At 38.7% G+C, this 16,071-nt stretch overlaps 1 protein-coding gene across 1 annotated transcript in view; it reads left to right on the top strand.

The window, feature by feature from the left end:
- BIRC6 (baculoviral IAP repeat containing 6) overlaps window positions 1–16,071 on the top strand; it is a 266,933-nt gene that overhangs the window by 202,901 nt on the left and 47,961 nt on the right. The window contains exon 65 of the mRNA XM_011936037.1: window positions 15,511–15,721. Coding sequence (XP_011791427.1) covers window positions 15,511–15,721 — 211 coding nt within the window. The remainder of the gene's footprint in view (window positions 1–15,510; window positions 15,722–16,071) is intronic.

The following is a 16,071-nucleotide window of genomic DNA, read 5'->3' as shown; positions in this document are numbered from 1 at the left end:
AAAAAAAAAAAAAAAAAGGTAGAGTAATCTGACACTTTATTTTTAGCCCAAACTTTACTTTAATAGTATTTTATTATGGCTCTAGTTTTTGTGAGAATTAGCTGAGCAATACAAATAAAATTTAAAACACTTGCCCATGTTTAATGTATTTATTTCTGTATGTGGTCACTCACAAGATATGTTGATGGCCACTAAGTATCTATAATGTAAGTGCTTATCAACAAATGTTAATTCCTTTTATTTAGAGTTTTCATTTTTGTCAAGGTCATCCAATGTGGAAATAACTTTCGTATAGAACATATCACTCTATGTGTTAAATAATTATGACTGGTAAGTTGTATAAGGGGAGGACAGGTTACTTAAAATTTAGATGAGTTTTGAATTGCTTTGATTTGTACAGATTTGTAAGGATAAAGTATTAGTTCACTTCTCACACACCTTAGGGATACCATTCTTGATTACCCAGAGTAGTCCTTTCTTTCCTATGAGCTGCTCACATACCTAATCCTTATATTGTCACCTTTCACATTATAGTCCAGCTATTAAGAAAGTACATACTTTCTTAATCAGATTTCCATGTAACTACCTGCCAGATTAGCCGTAACTCTCCATTTCTTCTATCAAACATCCCAGTTAAGTATGAGTTGTGCTTGTTTCCAGATTTGTTTATGCCAGTTGTATTTACACTATATAATTATTATGCAAACTAGATGTTTTTATGGTAAATCATGAAATGCTTAAAAAACGTCCTACAGACCAGATCCAGTAGCTCAAGCCTGTAATCCCAGCTCTTTGGGAGGCTGAGGCAGATGGATCACCTGAGGTTAGGAGTTCGAGCCCAGCCTGGACAACATGGCGAAACTAAAAATACAAAAATTAGCTGGGTGTGGTGGATGGGCACCTGTAGTCCCAGCTACTTGGGAGGTTGAGGCACGAGAATTGCTTGAACCCGGGAGGCAGAGTTTGCAGTGAGCCGAGATCGAGCCACTGCACCCCAATCTGAGTGACAGAGCAAGATTCCATCTCAAAAAAACAAAAAGAAAAGAAGAAGGAGTTACTCCAGTTTACTTAGGGAATATATTAAAATGTTAACAATGGTAATTTTATTTTGTATTACCCACATTTATTAAGAGAAATAATGTCAATACTTTATTGAAACAAGAAAGTTTCTTTTCTATGTAGTCTTTATTTTTCTGTGTAGCCTTATGTTTACAACTGCTTAACTACCAAAAGTCATACTAATGCTTATTTCTTTTGAGATACTAAAATATAATTTCCAAAGACAATTTTAAAAACATTCAGTGTTCATTAATGCTAACTAAAACTTCATTTTTCTAAACATTTTCATAGTCTTCTGTCCCATACTGACTAAATTTCCCTTTCCTGTATTAAGTAGATTACTAGAGGCTTAAAGAAAACGTAAACCTAAATGCAGTTTTATTTTAATTAATATATATTTTATATGTACTCTTAGAAAAATTGTTGTGGCATTTTTGCTGTTGTGTCTTGTATACATTACCAAATCTTGTATGTTTTGGAGTAGTCCATCTTCAGTGTCCATATTCATTGCTTTGTCTTCCCTGTTTTTTTCCTCCATGAAAAGTTAAAATTTGCCTATTTGCTTTGTTGTAATTTTATTCCTCAAGCTGGAAGCATCATATAGTAATTGCTCTTAGAGCAGGGAGTTACCCTGGGATATATGTTTCAATATTCTGGAGGTGTACTTTCTTGTTAGAGCCAGATTTTGCCCTGAATGCAGTCCCTTGAACGAGACCTTCAGAGTGTAGTATGGATGTAGACAAAAACAATCACTAAGAGGTTAAGTACTGTTCTAGCTATACCTAACATAGTCAAGATACATTCTTCTTTTTCTTTTTTCTCTTCTTGCTTCTTTACATCTTCTGCTGTAGTGATGACAGAAGTGCCAGTTTTCCCAGAAAATGTCTTCATTTAGAGAAAAAGAGAATGATTGTGAAGCAAATTGCTAGAAAATATATTTATTAGAAATACTAGTAAATACTCGAAAATTGCTAGACGAGAAGTACTAACTAGCTAGTAAATACTAGAAAATTGCTAGGAAATGTATTTACTAGCAGAGAGCTGGTAAATGTATTTATTATATGTGTTGCGTTTCTTGCATAGTTTTTCAGTGTGCATTCCTACTTTAGTCTGTTAACGTGTTAGAAAATGATAGTAAATGAGTGTATTTTAATAGAATTTAAAATCTGTTATTTTAACAGTTGGGCTGAAGAGCCAAAAATATAATGAAAATGTAGAAGTTAGATTCTGCCATTTGTGTATTCTATATTTAGTAGCTACAAAGATTCTTAAAATTTTTTACATATCTAACTAGGCTGATGTATTTAATGTGAACTGCAATTTATATACAAAAAAACTGCACATACTTAGTGTATACGATTTGGTAAGTTTACAACCTCAACTCCTTTTTAAAGCAACTCTTTTGGGGAGCAGTTGAGCAGAATAGGGATTTAAAATAATTTTTTCCTTTGAAGATTAGGGGATCATTGTGTCATTAATTTTATAATCTAGTATTGAAACTAATTCCATTTTACTAATATTTGGTAAAGCAATTAATAGCAGAGTTTATCTCTTCTTAATAAAATATTTATTTCCACAGATTAAGCATATCACATATTTAAGCTTGAAATAATGGAGTTACTAAATGTCAGAGTTTTAAAATAATTAAAAGAGAAGTGCTCATTAGCCTACATTGCATCAGGCATAAAGTGTTATCAGTTATGTTGCTTTAGTCCACAATAGTGATGAGCGAACCTTTTCTCTTCATGGAGGGCTTCCGAACAAAACCTGGACAAGCTTCATATCAAAGATGGCAAATGTTTTCAGTATATTCTGAAGGAATGTATCTTCTCTGTTAGCAATCTGTGATGAATTTCACTGTAACTATTTGATGTAAATTGCTGGCCTCTGCAAGTAATAAGTCACACTGTAAATAGGTTCTATTTTTTAGTATTTTTAGGTTTTTGTATATGCTGAATCACATATTTCCTCCAAAATGCTAATGTTTACGGTTATTTCTCTTGAATTTTCTGATGAACCTTTACACTGTTCTTTTTCTTTTCAACTGTTTGAAGATACTTTTCCTCATTGAAATCTTATAGTTCCAAATGCAGAAAGTGATTTTATTCCTCTCCATACTACCAGTTACTACTATAAAAATGAAAAAAAAAAAAAGAATTATTGGCATAAGTATAGTAATGTCACACACCTGCATCTGTAGCTGTTAATGATAATTCCAAGATAATTTTCAAGCTATGCATAGTTCAGCAACAGGTCCTTTGGAGGATTGGAAGGATAGTGACTTTACTTACCTGGTTGTAAGCTGTAACACTGATTAAACATGCATTTGGTCCTTGCTGAGTAAAGTAGCTACAAGCTCCACTTGGAGACATGGCATTGCATAACAGCGTATTGTGCCTCTGTTCTTTCTTTGTCAGGCAGGCAGCACATTGAATCGTGTAATAACAATGAAATATGTGTAAAGGAGCTAAAGTTAAAGATACCTAAGGGTTTTCTGATGAAACTCTTCATGGCAAAAATAGAATTAAATAATTCAAGATTGAAATAGTTTTTATGTTGTTTTGTGCTTTAAGAGGCAGGTTTTTATTAAGAGTTTATTATCTTTCTCCATTCTTGTTGCTGGCTGACCACTGGTACACATTAATTGATAAGAAAAGCACATGTCTTAAAAGGAGAGCATAAATCAGCTCTCCATTAGTTTTCCAAGTTCTCCTCTTGGGGGGTCTTCAAAATCTTTGAAAACTAATAATAATAAAAAGTCAGATATAAATAACACGTCAGTTTCCAGACATAGGCATAGATTGTCACATGCATTAATATCTCATAGTATTTGACTTAAAGATAAGCATACTTACGTAACTAATGGTTGTCAAGAAAAATACAGAAATACAAAAAACTTGATATTTTTAGTTTCAAATAAAGAAATTTGATATCTTGAGATATTTTTAAAAGTATGGTAATGAAATTTAAAGTTATTTTTTAAATTTTAAAGATTTTTGTGAAATACACAATTTTATCTCTCACATTTTTTGGACTATTCCCAGTCTCACGGGCCAATGCTTATTATTACCTTGTTTTGCTAGCTTTTGCCTTCATACTCCTTGATAAGAAGAGAATATCTTCTTCTGTTTCCATAATGTAAGATTCCCAGTTGGCCTCTCCTAATGCTAACTCAATAGAGTAAAATAGATACCAGTTAAATAAGAGGAAATAGCGTGTTTCATTTATTTCAGAGGAGCTGTCTTATTTTATCTATGCCTTTATTCTTACATGTGAATATAATGTAACTATATTTTTTTCTTTCTTTTTCTTCAGTCATAGTCTTCTCTGTCACCCGGGCTGGAGTGCAGTAGTGTGCTCATAGGTCACTGCAGCCTTCAATTCTTAGGCTTAAACATCCTCCTGATTAGCTGGGACTATAGGCACCTGTCACCATGCCCAGCTAAGTTTTTAAATTTTTTGTAGAAATAGGTTCTTATTATGTTGCCCAGGCTAGTTTCAAAACTCCTGGCCTCAAGCAATCCTCTTGTCTCAGCCTCATGAGTCACTGGGATTACATATATAAGCCATTGTGCCTGACTTGATTTTTTTTTTTTTTTTTAATATAACATCTCGTGCTTTATAAATTGACCTGCAAGTAGGCTGGGTGCGGTGGCTCACGCCTGTAATCCCAGCACTTTGGGAGGCTGAGGCGGGTGGATCATGAGGTTAGGAGTTTAAAACCAGCCTGGCCAACATAGTGAAATCCCATCTGTACTAAAAGTACAAAAATTAGCTGAGTGTGGTGGCAGGTGCCTGTAGTGCCAGCTACTTGGGAGGCTGAGGCTGGAGAATCACTAGAACCCGGGAGGCAGAGGTTGCAGTGAGCCGAGACCGTGCCACTGCACTCCAGCCTGGGTGACAGAGTGAGACTGTATCTCAAAAAAATTGACCTGCAAGTGATATACTTTTTTTTTTTCCTTTTTTCTTTTTTTGAGATGGAGTCTAGCTCCAGTCTAGCCCAGGCTGGAGTACAGTGGCGCGATCTCAGCTCACTGCAACCTCCACTTCCCAGGCTCAAGCGATTCTCCTGCCTCAGCCTCTTGAGTAGCTGGGACTGCAGGTGTGTCACCACATCTGCTTAATTTTTGTATTTTTAGTAGAGGCAGGATTTCACCATGTTAACCAGGCTGGTTTGAAACTTTTGACCTCAAATCATCTGCCACCTTGGCCTCCCAAATAGCTGGGATTACAGGCATGAGCCACTTACTGGGTATGAGATGGTCTCTCATTGTGGTTTTAATTTGCATTTGTCTGATGACTAATTATGTTAAGCATATTTTCATGTGTTCATTGACTATTCACATATCCTTTCCAGAGAAATATTACAAATTCTCTGCCCCAAGAGTGGGGGCTGGCTAGAAGAGGGGATACTTCTCAGCCATGCGTGCCTCTAACTTAGCAGTAGCAGGTTGCTGTGGTGGATTAGGAATGCTGACATCCTGCCCCTCTCCCTGCTAGGAAGACAGGCTTTCAGCTGTGTACTGAGGCATAGCTTTCCAACTTGGACTATTGAGAGAGGGAGGCCTGTGTTCTTGGCTGTAGCCAGCTGGAGTGGTTTTTCTTTCTTATTGAGCTGAGGCTGGGGAAGAAAGGAGCAGCATCTTGATTCACAAACCACAGACTCTTGCTTCTCTTACTGAGTTTCCTACTAAATGTTTCTTCATTTGCTGCATGCTTTTAGGACCATTTCCAGAGATTTTAGATAGTTGTGTTCTTTTAAAGAGTATGTACCAGTTTCACTAGGGAGCAGATCTGCAGTGATCCTCCCTCTTTCGTGCTAGCAAGAAAAACTGAGTTCTCATAAACCAAATAAAATATTCAAACTTTATTACTAATTAAATGTTTTAGAACCTCACAGTGGAATATTTTGCATCCATCAAGTGTAGAAACCATCTATCTTCATATTGGGTAGAAAGAGGAAGTTAGACACTATGGAGTATCTAGTTTTTGTAAAACTCAACACATACCTAAATATACAAATATCATGTACTTCTCCCCGTAAAACACATTTTATTAATTAAATTACATCAAGTTTTTCTTAAGTATTCTGTTCTCCACATTTCAAAATTCAAAAGCTTTAAGGTGGTAGCTGTTTTTCTGCCTCTCTCCTATAGCCTGCCGATAACAGCTCACTAGGGATAAACTATCTAACTAGTAGTACTAATAGTTACAGATAGTACTAACCAGTGCTACTAATTTCTTATATTTATTTATAGGAAATCTATATATAACAAGTAAATATAAATATGTATTAGTTCATTGTCACACTGCTATAAAGAACTGCCTGAGACTGGGTGAATTATAAAGGAAAGAGGTTTAATTGACTTGTAGTTGTCCAGGGCCGAGGAGGCCTTAGGAGATTTACAATCATGGCAGAAGGGGAAGCAAACATGTCCTTCTTCACATGGCAGCAGCAAGGAAAAGTGCAGAGCAAAGCAGTGGAGCCTCTTATAAAACCATCACATCTTGTGAGAACTCACTATCATGAGAATAACATGGAGATAACCACCCCCATGATTCAGTTACCTCCCACCAGGTCCCTCCCACAACACACGGGGATTATGAGAACTACAATGCATGATGAGATTTGGGTGGAGACACAACCAAACCATGTCATGTAGTCTCCCTCTTTTTATGTTTTTGTTGTTGTTTGTGTTTTGTTGTATGTTATGTTTACGCAAATAATCATTTATTTTTATTAACATTTATGGGTTATGTTTACCATATAACCCGTTTTTACACCTTGCTGTCCCATCCCCACCCCAAAATGACATTATAGTACTTTCGAATTTGCTGCAGTACAACATGAAGCATATTCTCATTTTTTATGACTATATAATGGGCATTTAGTAATTTTAAAAATTGCATATTAATAAGCAGAAATAGGTTGTTTTTTGAGATAAGGTCTCACTCTGTCACGCAGGCTAGGATGTAGTGGTGTAATCATGGCTAACTGCAGCTTACCATGCCCGGATAATTTTTTTAATTTTATACAGACAGGATCTTTCCCAGGCTGGAGTACAGTCGTGTGATCATGGCTCACTGCAGCCTTGACATCCTGGGCTCAAGTGATCCTGCCACTTCAGCCTCATGAGTAGCTGAGACTACTGGCGGGCACTACCACACCCGGCTAATTTTTAAAATTTTGTGTAGAGATTGGACCTTTCTATATTGCCTAGGCTGGTCTTGAACTCCTGGGCTCTAGCGATCCTTCTGCCCCAGCCTTCCAAATCCTGGAATTATAGGCATGAGCCACTGCATCCAGCTCACATATTTTTTTAATTGACATTTTTATTCTGTTGAATATGCCCATCGTAAATATGATACCTGTTTATTGAGACTATCATCTCTGCCCTGCAGCACAGATATTTTCATCATAAGTTTGTTGTGCAGTTTCTCTATTTTGCAGTTGACTGTTATATAAAATTAACAGTATTCATTTATGTGAATTTTGTATCCACAGACTTTAGTATTCTAATAGTATTTCTGTGGATTTGTCTTATTTTCCAAATAGAGAATCAGCTTTCTGAGAATGAAGAAATTACTCTTTTCCCACTTCTTTTTGTTTGTTTGTTTTGAGACAGAGCCTCTGTTACCCAGGCTGGAGTGCAGTGGCATGATTTTGGCTCACTGCAGCTTCCACCTCCAGGGTTCAAGTGATTCTCCTGCCTCAGCCTCCTAATTAGCTGGGATTACAGGCGCACGCCACCACACCTGACTATTTTTGTATTTTTAGAAGAGACAGGGTTTTGCCATGTTGGCTAGGCTGGTCTTGAACTCCTGACCTCAGGTGATCCACCTGCCTCGGCCTCCCAAACTGTTGGGATTACAGGCGTGAGCCACTGCACTTGGCCTTCCCACTTCTTATGCTTTTTTTTAAGAAAAAAAATTTTTTTTGGAGGGAATCCCCGTATGCACATACCTTTCCTGGCTTGTATTTATAAAATAGAATGTCAGGAATTTGTCTCTTGAAGATGATACTATCCAAAAGAACTTTTTGTTGTGATGAAAACACTGTATCTATGCCATTCATTAAGGACTTGTGTGGCTGTTGGACACTTGAAATGTGGTTAGTGCAACTGAAGACCTGAATTCTTAGTTTTCTTACATTTTAGTTTAAATAACATGTGGCCAGTAGCTGCCATGCTGGATAGTTCAGGAAGTATCATGGGATAATGGGAAAAACACTAAAGCTAAATGTACCAGGTTTTCACTGTTGGTCTTTTTACTTCCTATTTAGCTGCTTGTGCAACTTAGTAAATATTAGTTTCCCATACACACAATGGAGATGATAATACCTAATCCACATAATAGTACACACATAGAAACATCATCATATAGAAAATGGATTAGATGGATGTATACCAAAATGACGTACCTGGTAAAAGAGTGGGGAAGGAGGTTGGGCACGGTGGCTCACGCCTGTAATCCCAACACTTTGGGAGGCCGAGGTAGGCGGATTATGAGGTCAGGAAATCGAGACCATCCTGGCTAACACTGTGAAAACCTGTCTCTACTAAAAATAAAAATAATAATAAAAAATTAGCCAGGCGTGGTGGTGGGCACCTGTAGTCCCAGCTACTTGGGAGGCTGAGGCAGGAGAATGGCGTGAACCTGGGAGGTGGAGCTTGTAGTGAGTCGAGATCGCACCACTGCACTCCAGCCTGGGCGACAGAGTGAGACTCCATCTCAAAGTAAAAAAAAAAAACAAGAGTGGGGAAGGAGAGAAATGGTCAAAAGAAACTATAGCCTTGTAATGAAAGTTTTATCTTTTTTTCAGGATAATCTGTTTGAAATACTAATCACTGTAATCCTAACACGTTAGTAGGCCAAGGTAGGTAGATTGCCTGAGCTTAGGAGTTCGAGACCAGCCTGGGCAACATGGTGAAACCCCAACTCCACGAAAAAATAGAAAAAATTAACTGGACATGGTGGCATGTGCCTGTAATCCCAGCTACTCTGGCATGTGAGGCAGGAGGATCCTGGAGCCCAGGAGGTCGAGGCTACAAAGTTGCTCACTCAGCCTGGGCAACAGAGTGAGACCTTGGTGGGAAAAAAAAAAAAAAAGAATATAAATATTAATGTAAAGTTACTTTTTAGAAGTTTACCTTTTTTGGCCGGGCACAGTGACTGATGCCTGTAATCTCAGCACTTTGACAGTTCGAGGCGGGCAGATCACTTGAGATCAGTGGTTCAAGACCAGCCAAGCCAACACGGTGAAACATCATCTTGACCAAAAATACAAAAATTAGTTGGGCATGGTGGCATCCCAGCCACTTGGGAGGCTGAAGCTGGGGAACTGCTTGAACCCTGGAAGCGGAGGTTGCAGTGAGCCAAGATTACACCATAGCACTCCAGTTTGAGCGACAGGAGCAAAACTCAGTCTCAAAAAAAAAAAAAGTACACATTTCTTACACATAGTGTGAAGTCTGGGGTTTTAGTGTACCCATCACTGGAACAGTAAACACTGTACCCAGTAGATATTTTTCAAACCCCACCTTTTGGAGTCTCCCGGGTCTTTTTTTTTTTTTTTTTTTTTTTTTTTTGAGATGGAGTCTCCCTCCGTTGCCCAGGCTGGAGTGCAAGTGCAGTGGTGCAATCTGGGCTCATTGCAACCTCTGCCTCCCAGGTTCCGGTGATTCTTGTCTCAGCCTCCCGAGTAGTTGGGATTACAGACACCTGCCACCAGGCCCAGGTAATTTTTGTATTTTAGTAGAGATAAGGTTTCACTGTGTTGGCCAGGCTGGTCTCGAACTCCTGACCTCTAGTGATCTGCTCACCTCAGCCTCCCAAACTGCTGAGATTACAGGCGTGAGCCACCACTCTTGGCCTGTAGTTATTCTCATAGATACCTTTTACTTCCTTGGCTAAATATATTCCTAGGTATTTTGTTTTATGTTTTATTATTTTATCTTATTTTTAATTTTGTTTGACAGGGTCTTGCTCTGTCCCCCAGGCTAGAGTACAGTGGTACTATCACTGCAACCTTGACCTGGTAGGCTCAAGCGATTCTCCTGCCTCAGCTTCCCAAGTAGCTGGGACTACAGGAATGAACCACTACACCTGACTAATTTCCTTTTTGGTTTTTATAGAGATAAGGTCTCACTATGTTGTTCAGGCTGGTCTTAAACCCTTGGACCCTAGCAATCTTCGAGCCTGGACCTCCCAAAGTGCTGTGATTTCAGGCGTGAGCCACTACACCTGGTCATTTTTTCTTTTTTCCTGTAACTATTGTAGATGAGATTGCTTTCTTGATTTAATCCTTGGCTAGATGATTATTGGTGTTTAGAAACATTACTGGTTTTCATATATTAATCTTATATCCTGAATCATCACTGAATTCTTGTATCAAATCCAAGATGGAGTCTTTAGGGTTTTCTAGATCATATCAGCAAACAGGAGAAATGTTGACTTCCTGCTTTTTGAGTTTGAATGCCTTTTTTTTTTTTTCTTCACCCTTGCCTGATTGCTTTGGTAGGGATGTCCAGGACAATGTTGAATAAGAGTGGTGAAAGTGAGAACCCTTGTCTTTTTCCAGTTCTTAGAGGGAATGCTTTCAGCTTTTTCCCATTAAGTGTGGTGTTAGCTGTGGGTTTTTCGTATGTGGCCTTTAATTTATTTTGAGATCAGCTTATGAGACTGGCTAATTTTTTTATTTTGGGTAGACACAGGGCTTCACCATGTTCGTCAGGCTGGTCTCGAACTCCTTGCCTCAAGCAGTTCACTCACCTTGGCCTCCCAAAGTGCTGGGATTACAGGTGTGAGCTACAGTGCCTGGCCATTTATTTGTTTGTTTTGAGATGGAGTCTCGCTCTATCACCCAGGCTGGAGTGCAGTGGTGTGATCCTGGCTCACTGTAACCTCCACTTCCTGGGTTCAGGTGATTCTCCTGCCTCAGCCTCCCCAAGTAGCTGGGACTACAGACTTGTGCCACAACACGCAGCTAATTTTTGTATTTTTAGTAGAGACAGGTTTTATTGTGTTGGCCAGGCTGGTCTCAGACTCCTGACCTCAGGTTTTCCACCCACTTCGGCCTCCCAAAATGCTGGAGTTACAGGCATGAGCCATCACGCTTGGCCTCCCAAAATGCTGGAGTTACCGGCGTGAGACATCACGCTTGGCCTGTTAATTTTTAAGGGATGGGATCTTGCTCTGTTGCTGAGGCTGGAGTGCAGTGTTGTCATCATAGCCCACTGTATCCTCAAACTCCTGGTCTCAAGCAGTCCTCCCACCTTAGCCTCCCAAGTAGCTGGGAATACAGGCTTTTTGCCATCACATCTGGCTAATATTAAAAAAAATTTTTTTGTAGAGACAGGTGCTTGCTCTGTTGACCTTGCTTGTCTTGATCTCTTGGTCTCAAGTGATCCTCCTGCCTCAGCCTCCCAAAATGTTGGGATTATAGGCATGAACCACCATGCCCAGTTACTGTGTTATCTTTTTGATGTGTTGTTGGATTTGATTTACTTGTTTGTTGTTTTGGATTTTTGTGTCTGACTTTATTAGGGATATTGGTCTATAGTTTTCTTCTTTTATTATATCTTTGCCTGGTTTTGGTATCAGCATAATACTGGCCTTGTAAAATGAGTTAGGAAGAATAACGTCCTCCTCAATTTTTTAAAATAGTTTCAGGAAGATTTGTATTAGGATGTTCTTTTTATATTTGGTAGAATTTGGCTGTGAATTCATGTGGTCCTGGGCTTTGTTTTTTTTGGGGGGGGAGCTGTTTTATTGTGATTGAATCTCACTACTTGTTCAGTTTGTTTCTTGTTCAATCTCAGGAGGCTGTATGTTTCCAGGAATTTACTCATTTCCTCTAGGTTGTGAGTGTATCGTTGATCATAATAGTCCCTGATCTTTTGTATTTCTGTAGTATCAGTTGTATTCCTTTTTCATTTCTGATTCCGTTTATTTGGATCTTCTCTCTTCTTGGTTAGTCTAGCTAATAGTTTATCAGTTTTGTTTATCTTTTCAAAAACCAACTTTTCAGTTTGCTGATGCTTTGTATGTTTTGGTTGGGGGGCGGCTGTATTTCATTTAGTTCTGTGTTGTTCTAATTTTGGGCATGGTTTGTTCTTACTTTTCTAGTTCCTTGAGGTACAAGTAAAGTTGTTCATTTGTTACCTTTCTACTTTTCTGATGCAGGCTATAAACTTCTCTCTCTCTGCACTGCATTTGCTGTATCCCACAGTTTTTCTGATGTTGCATTTCATTTTCATTCATTTCAAAAAATTTTTAAAGTTTGTCTTTCTTTGTTGACCCAGTGATCATTCAGGATCATGCTGTTTAATTTCCATGTATTTGTACTGTTTCCGATGTTCCTGTTGGTATTATTTTCCAGGTTTATTCCACTGTGGTCTGAGAAGATACTTGATATGATTTCAGTTTTTAAAAAATTTGTTAAGACTCCTTTTATGGACTAACATGTGGTCTGTCTAGGAGAATGTTTCATGTGTTGTTGAAAAGAATGTATATACTGTCATTGTTAAGTAGACTGTCCTACGTCTGTTAAGTCCATTTAGTCCAAAGTCCAATTTAAGTCCAATATTTTCTTTGTTAATTTTCTGTCTCAATTATCTTTCTAGTGCTGTGAGTTGGGTGTTGAAATCTCCCACTATTATTGTATTACTGTGAATGTTACTGTTTGATTATGGTATTATTGTTAGACCATTTCCAGCTTTCACTATTGAAAACAGTATTGTATTGAACATTTCTTCATAGAGTAGACAGTAATAAGTGCTATTATTGAGTCATAGAGTATAGGCCTTTAAAATCTTAATAGATAATGCAAATTGGCTATACCTATTTGCACTTTTACTTGTACATGAGTTTAGCTTTTCTACATCCTCACAAATACTGGCATTGTGTTTTATGCTTATCAATTAGTAACTTTTGGATTTTCCTGGATAACATACTGTCTTATAATACTATAAAATTATAGTAAGTAGGATGTTGTGACATTGTTCATGGTTTGGAAAACGGGCTTTCATACTCAAGTAGGTGTGGAAACAAGGAAAGGATGGCAGTCATACTACCCTGTCCTCTGAATCATCACTGGAAGGTGTAAAATGACCTTCTCTTCTACCACTTTGAACGTCACTCCAAATAGCCTCACTGTTATTAAGCTCTGATTGTCTCTATTTTACATCAGTTGTAGAGATTTCTTTCACATCAGTTACCATAGAAAGTACAGGATGCTAGGTGATGCCTCATCCTGTTACAACTTGATCCCTATATAGCTCTGTGGGCACTGAGGCAATTCCTACCTCTAGTTGGACTCCCACAATTCTCCTCCCCTGTTTTAGTTTTCTATATAGCATTCAGAATACTTACTAGCTCCTGAAAAGAATGTAACTCATATGTCCTTCGCCTAGAACGTTAGATACTTGATGGTAGAGATTTTTGTTTGTTTTCTTTACTGCTTCTTCCAGCCTGTCCAGCAACAGGTTTTCATTAAATGTTTTTTGTTTGTTTGAGACTGTCTCACTCTGTCACCCAGGCTGGAGTGCAGTGGTGCAATGTCAGCTCACTGCAGCCTCCGCCTCTTGAGTTCAAGCGATTCTCCTGCCTCAGTCTCCTGAGTAGCTGGGATGACAGACCTGCGCCACCATGCCCAAATTTTCTTATTTAGTAGAGATGGGGTTTCACCATGTTGGCCAGGCTGGTTTTGAACTCCTGACCTCAGGTGATCCATCAGTCTCAGCCTCTCAAAGTGGTGAAATTACAGGTATGAGCCACCACACCCTGCCAGTAAATGTTTATGGAATGGCTGTTCAGTAACTGTCATTGGAAGAGAGATGTTAGATCCTTATCTCACATTATTCACAAAAGTAAATTCCAGTTGGTATACAACACAAAAACCAACAAAACAACTTATAAAAGCCTTAGAAGCAATGTATGTTACTAGAGTAAGGAATTCACTCTTAGATGCAAGTGATTTTAATACAGAATTAATTTGATTTATAACTAGTAATTTAAAGCTAACATAGGCAACATTTTCTTTTTTACTAAAAAGAAAGTTGATTTATTGAAATAGACTTCGGATAAATTGCAATTCTGTCATTCATTTTTACAAAAGATAAAATAACTTCATCATTTCAATTTGGTTTAAAAAAAATTTCCACCTCATACTGATAAATATATTTCCAGCCATAATATATTATCTGAGGTATTTAATCATTTCTGTATGTAATATAACTATAGATATTTAGTTACATTTCTTGTTCTCCCCTAAACTTGATACTTTACTTTTTTGTTTTCCAAAAGTGCCTATTATTATAGTTTGTATATTGGTGCTTCATAAATATCTGCTGCATTCTTCCATTTAGCAGCTGACCTATTAAGTTGACCCTTGAATAATGCAGGTATTAAGGGTACCAACCCCCCACATATTTGAGAATCCAAGTGTAACTCCTTTTTTTTTTTGAGGCAGGGTCTTGCTCTATCACCCAGGCTGGAGTGCAGTGGCATGATCTTGTCCTCCCCAGTCGCAGGGACTACAGGTGTGCACCACAGTGCTTGGCTAATTTTTTGTTATCGTTTTGTAGAGATGGGGGTTTTACCATGTTGCCTAGGCCCGTCTCAAACTCTCAGGCTCAAGTGATCATCCCACCTCGGCCTCCCAAAGGTCTGGGATTATGGGCGTGAAACACAGTGTCCAGCCCCAAATATAATTCCTAACTCCTCCAGAACTTAGCTCCTAATAGCCTGCTGTTGACTGGAAGCCTTACTGATAACATAAACAATCAATTAACACATTTTGGATGTTGTATGTATTATATACTGTAAGCTAAGAAAAAGAAAATATTAAGAAAAAAATCATAGAAAATATATTTACTGTTCATTAAATGGAAGTGGATTATCATAAAAATCTTCATACTCAGAGTCTTCATGTTGAGCAGCCTAATGAGGAAGAAGTGATGGGGTTGGTCTTGCTGTCTCAGGCTGGCAGAAAATCTGTATATAAGTGGACTAGTGCAGTTCAAACCTGTGTTGTTCAAGGATCAGCTGTAATTTTTTAGAGATGGAGTTTCACTCTTGTGGCCCAGGCTGGAGTGAAGTGGCGTGATCTTGGTTCACTACAGTCTTCCCCTCCCAGGTTCAAGCGATTCTCCTGCCTCAGCCTCCCGAGTAGCTGAGATTACAGGCACGCGCTGTCACGCCCAGCTAATTTTTGTATTCCTTAGTAGGGACAGGGTTTCTCCATGTTGGTCAGGCTGGTCTCGAACTCCTGACCTCAGGTGATCTGCCTGCCTCGGCCTTGCAAAGTACTGAGATTACAGGTGTGAGCCACCATACCCGGCTGGGTCAGCTGTGGACCTAGGTAAGATCTAGGTGAAAGCTACATTGCTGTGGACCTACTTTTATATTGTACATTTTCTCATTTTGTGCATTTTCCTCTTCTCCTTATAGTGCTGGACATGGCAAGACATGTGCCACTTTATCGGGCGCTGTTGGAATTGCTCCGGGCCATTGCTTCTTGTACTGCCATGGTGCCCCTGTTGTTGCCCCTTTCTACAGAGAATGGTGAAGAGGAAGAAGAACAGTCAGAATGTCAAACTTCTGTTGGTACATTATTAGCCAAAATGAAGACCTGTGTTGATACCTATACCAACCGTTTAAGGTACTATATTATGTTTATTTCTCTTGAGTTTGCCTCTAACAATGTTTTTTAAATAACTCCATGTGTGTTTTTGTTTTTCAGTGATATATGCTTTTTAAAAACATATACACCCTCAGCTGGGTGCAGTGGCTCATGCCTGTAATCCCAGCACTTTGGGAGGCTGAGGCAGGTGGATCACGAGGTCAGGAGATAGAGACCATCCTGGTTAACACAGTGAAACCCCGTCTTTACTAAAAATACAAAAAATTAGCCGGGCATGGTGGCGGGCGCCTGTAGTCCCAGCTGCTCGGGAGGCTGAGGCAGGAGAATGTTGTGAACCCGGGAGGCGGAGCTTGCAGTGAGCCGAGATC

The sequence above is a fragment of the Colobus angolensis genome, unplaced genomic scaffold (genome assembly GCF_000951035.1).
Source record: "Colobus angolensis palliatus isolate OR3802 unplaced genomic scaffold, Cang.pa_1.0 Scaffold15, whole genome shotgun sequence".
NCBI classification, from domain to species: Eukaryota; Metazoa; Chordata; class Mammalia; order Primates; family Cercopithecidae; genus Colobus; species Colobus angolensis.
The sequence above is the reverse complement of the archived record's forward strand: the minus strand, read 5'-3'. Positions and strand labels throughout refer to the sequence as shown.